General features: G+C 35.3%; 1 protein-coding gene across 2 annotated transcripts in view; it reads right to left on the bottom strand.

Moving 5' to 3' along the window:
* Positions 1–560: 560 nt before the first annotated feature.
* Positions 561–6,000, bottom strand: part of EVI5 (ecotropic viral integration site 5) — a 189,829-nt gene continuing 184,389 nt past the window's right edge. For both annotated transcript variants that reach the window (XM_056123727.1, XM_056123726.1), the window contains one exon: positions 561–4,457. In XM_056123727.1, coding sequence (XP_055979702.1) covers positions 4,149–4,457 — 309 coding nt within the window. In that variant the 3' untranslated portion in view covers positions 561–4,148. The remainder of the gene's footprint in view (positions 4,458–6,000) is intronic.

Here is a 6,000-nt window from a genome sequence, read left to right as displayed (position 1 = left end):
GGCAGTTAATATGCATAAAGTGGAGCCAGGAAAGCCTCTTGAACAGATGATGCTGGGAAAACTGGATAGCCACATACAGAAATTGGATTCCTATCTCACATTATACATAAAGTTAATTTAGAATCCACCCATGACTTAGAATTTAGGCTAGAATCCATAAAAACGCATGGAGGAAAGAGTAGGCAGCCAAGGTACAGACCTGAGGTTGTCTTCAATGTTTCAACTACACTGGCAAAGAAAACAAAATCAACAATAAGCAAATGGAACTACATTTATTTTTTTTTAAACCATTTAAATCACTTTTTTTGTTTGCTTGTTTTGCGACCATACTTGGTTGTGCTCAGAGATTTCTCCTAGCAATGTGCTCAGAGGGCCAAACCCAGGTCTGTTGCACGTAAGGCAAGTGCCTACCTCCCTCTGGCCCACATTCAAACAACTTTTAAGAGCACAGCTGAGCGGCAGTAAATATATGTAGTGCTGTGCAACCATCACCACATGCCCCTAGTCATAACAACAAAGAAAGGGAAAGGAAGGGGTTAAAAAAAGGAAACATATTCTTGTAAAATGGAAAAACTTTAATTGTTTAAAGCAAAGGCACAAGTAAACATCTTGGATTATTATACAATGTTATAAAAAGAAATTCCAAGAGCAAATGTAATACATTATAATTTTGCTTCTTTACAGTTATTCTAATGTATTATTTTATCATATCCTTCGAGTAAATGGATGTGCTGTAAAATCTTGGGTTACAAGAATCCATTCCACTTTTACCAGAAGTTTTAATTTTGATGGAAAGAATTAAATTAAAATGTAGAAACATGTTAGGTATGGTACTACACAACAGCAAACTGACCTTGGAAGGGCCTTATCAAAACACAATTCTCTTAATTTCCTTTAAATTTAAAAATTATAGTGCATTATGTAAAAGACGTAAAAGAGTAAAGAATGAACCAAATAATTTGTTATGATGTTAAAAATAAAAAATTAAAAAAGGTCTAGACCTTGTTTTCAGTCAAAGGCACTAACTGGAGAGTAACCAGCTGCATTATTTTCAAGCACTAAGAAAAGTTATTCCAAAATTGCTGGCCAGTCGGTTGGGACTTGATGTCTCAATTCATCATCAGACTCTGAGGGCCTAATACTATGAAAAAAGAATAGAGGCTGTATAGTTATATCTTGACTTTATTTTCCAGGAAGATTATAAATCCTTCCTAAAAGTATTTAAATTAAAGATCTTGAATGTGAATATTAAGTCTCATTTAATAGTTCAAATGTCAACCAATTTTTACCACTTTTTACCACCTAACAAGTACAGCATTTAAGGAACTCTTTAAGAATGTCTTTCAGTTTATGATTCAAACATAATTCAAGAAAGCGGTTTCAGTTCTAATGTCAATGATAAGTAACACTGACACAGTAAAGCATATGCTAAACATCAACGATGTATGCTTTAAAACCACGGGATCCAACTTTTAAACACCTGAGGACTGGCACTGTCCAAACACTGACCAACAATTAACCATAGTGGTTGATATCAGACTTTCTCAACCTTAAGCCTGTGAAAAGTGGTTGGAAACCACTGCTTTAAAAAATATTTTGAGTTTTTTCCCCATTTCCAAAGATAAAGATAACCTTCCAAGTTTGTCTATGGCATCAATGATTTTATGATATAAAGCAGCTACATTTGGGAGCCACAAAAGTGGTGCTCAGGGATTGTTCCTTGGTTTGTGTTCAGAAATCTCTCCCAGTAGGGCTGGGGGAAAAATATGTGGTGCCAGGGATTGAACCCAGGTCATCTGCATAAAGGCAAGTTATATGTTATATGCTACCTTTCTGGCCCCAACGAAATTTTAGACTTCCAGGGGCTGGAGAGATAGCACAGCGGGTAGGGCGTCTTCCAAACCACTAGCTCAACAGTAACAGTGGATAGTTAGATCTTCTAAGACAAACTGAATAAATAAAGCTATATTTTAAAGTTTCTAAACCAAAGCTCAGGAACCTTTGCCACTCTCTAAAGTGCTAGAGTGGAGATATTTTAAGCTAGGGGAGCCACTCTGCCACTGTCCCACAAACGCAGTCATCTACAATCTAAATGGAGCATAAAACTGACACTTTAATCTGAATCTCATTTGATTTTCATATAACACCAATGATTTGTATTTTTTTTCTTCCAACTATTCTTGTCACCTGAGCATCAACAGGCGCTAGGTTGACAGCAATAAAAGTTCTAAAAGAAAAGTCATAAAGGGCTTGTCAGACAATATTCGGAGCAGTGTTTTACACTCACGAGCTACACAAGAGTTTAAGAATATTGGTTTGTGTGCATATTTTTATAGATATCTATATGTGCATCAAAAACACACTTAAATCAAATTCATTTAATTAAAAAAAGTGGGGAACTGAGAAATTTATTAGCTGAACCATTTCAAATGCTTTGGTGTTAGAGAGATCTGGATTTAAATCTTGGCCAGGGATATGGTTCCGTAGAAAAGCACTCTCCTTGCAAGCATGAGGCCCTGGGTTCAATTCCTGGCACTGTCAAAAATATAAGTAAATCTTGTCTCTGGCATTTTTCAGTTAATGACCACAAGTGGACAACTTAACCATGTAAATTCAGTCTGGTACTACAGACACAGCAGGCAGATTTTTAATCTTATTTCTCAAGAAAACAACTACAAAGAGTTTACTGGTTCTAGTAAATTCTAGGACCAGTAATTCAACTAGGATCAGATTTTTCAGTAAGGCTTAACTCCTGGTTCTAGAAAACTATTTTTGGCTCACCTACTCCATTTCATCATATAAAATTTTTTTCCACATGAAATATATTGTGTAATATTGTACATCCCTATATACCTTCTTTGTATATTTTCAAGGCTAGTTTTTGTCCATAGGTTGTTGATAAAAATGAGAGTAAAAGACATTCAGTTAGCACATTCTTCTTGTCTTTCCATAGAGTGAATTTAATTTGGGTGGCTCTTCCAACTTATCAATGACAGGCATATTATTTTCTCAGGGAAAAGTCCAGATGATTAAAAAAAAAATGGGGGGGGGGGAGTAAAGATTTCTTATGGCTTTATGTATAGATTGGTAACTAGACAATATGAAAGATAATGTTTGTGGGCTACTTGAAATATGACTGTGGATCATAAACTTCAGTCCAATGTTTTACTTACATTACATAGAATATTAGCACTATGTATGTGCTATTCTTTAATCATGAAAAATTTAGTGATAGTCATGAAATAAAATTTTCTTCAATAGTGTTTTTGAACAAGCATCAATTATGTTATAAATCTGCTAGTGCTGAAGCTAGCAAAATACTAATGCTATTAAAATATTAGTGTTTGGTTTTATTTTTAATTTTCTTTTAATCTATTATTTACAAAAATCCTTTTAAGATGAAGGCAGTTATTTTGCAACTGGTATATTTCTTCATATAAAATGATGTTCAGTGTGGGGTAATGGCAGATTTATAAATATGTACAAAAAAACTTTATTTGCAACCTACAACTCTGATTGGTAGGGTTATACATGAAGTATAATATGCACATAAAAGTTTGAAATTATAGTGAAACTTAAAAACTCTTAAGACACACAATCGTTGTTTATAAAATTATATGAAAAAAATAAAAAGCTTTGTGTTTGGGAACTAGTCATTTTAATGGAAAAAAATTCCCAAACACAAAACACAAACGCAAGGTTGATGTCTTGAATAAATGTTTGCTGACAGCTGCCCTGAAAACAAACTGACGAAAATAAATATACAATTTGTTCACTGAGCATAAAATATTGCACAAGAGCAGTTTATCTGAAGAAAATTCAATTTTCCATAGGTCTGAGCTTCAAAATGGTTCTCACATGTAGATCTAATTGTATTTTCTAAACAAGACACACTAATATTCAGTAATACTGTTAGATCCTTATTCCCGCCCCTCCCCAGTTAACCATACTCTTGCCTACTTTATGGCAATGGTTAAGTCAGTGGTGAAGATTTGGCAAAGATAAAAAGGCAGATAAAATAGTAAAATATATATATGTTCATATATATATATATTTACATATGAAACAGATGTCTTCCAAAAACCCTTAATCATAAGAGAGTTGATCCCTTGAACAAATCCAAATCCACAGTCTAGGTCACAGTGATGTCAGACAGTGGTTGAGTATGACTCTCTTCTTGAAGGCCACTCCTTCTGCACCACGGGGTCACTTTCTCTGGTCTCCAGCACACTGTCTTCTGGTTCGCTTCCACTGTCATCAGCAACCACAGGGTCCAAAGACACAGGGGCAGATTTTCTGTGCAAAGGAAAACCAACGCCACTTTCCCGCAAGGAGTTATCTATAAAATCTTCATCAGAGGAATGCAATGATTCATCATCTATTAAATGGTTGACAATGTGGATTCCATCAAAAGAGGGTTGTCCTGAGAAGCCCCTCTGGCCTTTCAGGCATCTGAGCTGTTAAAACAAAATCCGAATTAGTACACTCAACTGGGGAGATGCTAATCCATAAAGAGAGCAAACGTTTTGTGCTTAAGGAAGAGATACTTTGATCTTTTTTTCATTTACCGATATAACAGTCTACCAATTAAAGGCCCCCTATGTGCTATGTGCTTAATTAAATCAACAAATTGTACTGACTGGGTGGCTTTATTATCCTCATTTTGCAGATCAGGAAATGTAGACTCAGACTAACTTGCTTGAAACATTTGGCTGATGGTAAGGTTTGGATTCAAGTTGAACCTTCATTATGACAGAAATAATGTAACAGTTACAATGTACCATCATTTGTCTTCGACAGTATAGCATGGAAAACCTTATGTTATACCTCTCTCTTTTCTGGATCATTTTGAGACAGATCCTAGCCACTCTATCACCTCTATCACTTCATCCATAAGTCTTACAGGATATATCTCCTATCATAATAGATTTTAAAACCATACTCTTGAACTATCTTAAGAGCATGCTCTGAATGAAAATAATTTATAAATCACTGAAATTTGTTAACAATCCCCATTCTACTATTCATAGCCTAAGGTCCACACCATTGTCACTTAGGGTAGAATTTCTTTTCCCCACTATCAGTGTTTCCTTTGTGTGTCTGGAATGCTAGTTGCTAATACGTTTTTGCTAATACATCTTTCTCTACTCTTTCCCAGAAGGAAGTGACTTTTCTCATCAGGGAGAAAAGGAGAGAAATGGAATGTATTACTCAATTCCTTACTGCTCTCTCCGTCTTTGGGTCATTTCTCAGTTCCTGGAGTTTCACAGGGTCAGAACATCCTATAAGAAGGGCTGAGGAGAACAGCCTGTTAATACCACCAGTGACTGGAGGAGTAAGTCTGATGAATTTTATAGTTCCGTATTAAAAACCTTTTTGCTTTTTAATTTTAATAAGTCACATATTGCAAAATTAGCTTTATTAGAAGTAAAGATGATTCCATCATTTGCTAAAGGGGGTTCCAGTAAACCCACAGCTTTGCACATGAAGACATGAGCTCTACCATTTAAACCAAACCCCCGGCCATCAATCTTTCACTTTTCCACCTGAGTTTCCTCATAATCACTACCGTATAAATAATCATTTCCATTCTAAATAATTAAGAGCTGGTGTTTTTAAATATAACATTTATTTTACATGTTCTAAAGAGCTGTTTTTTTAAATATAAAATTTAGTTTTGATGTTGACTTAAGTTCTCCCATACACTATGAATCTTCTCCTACAACAAAGCAGAAGTGTTCAAAAGAAAAATCCACTTAAAAATACACAATGAACCAGCCAAATCTCCCTTGACTATCAAGACTTTTGATGAAATATACCCCATGCCTCTGACCCTTATTATTAGCAACCTTCAATTTTGTTTTTTGGGGACTAATTCCTGGACCCTTACTCAAGGCGATGTGAAATATTCAGGAAATATTACACGCACTTTCAAAATTAACGGTACTGCGGGGAGAGAGTCAGCTCTTGCCCTGACACCGCTCAGTCTTCCTAGGGGTT

This window comes from Sorex fumeus, unplaced genomic scaffold, assembly GCF_029834395.1.
Source record: "Sorex fumeus unplaced genomic scaffold, SorFum_2.1 ptg000047l, whole genome shotgun sequence".
Taxonomy (NCBI): Eukaryota; Metazoa; Chordata; class Mammalia; order Eulipotyphla; family Soricidae; genus Sorex; species Sorex fumeus.
Note: the sequence above shows the minus strand (reverse complement) of the source record. Positions and strands in the feature narration are given on the sequence as shown.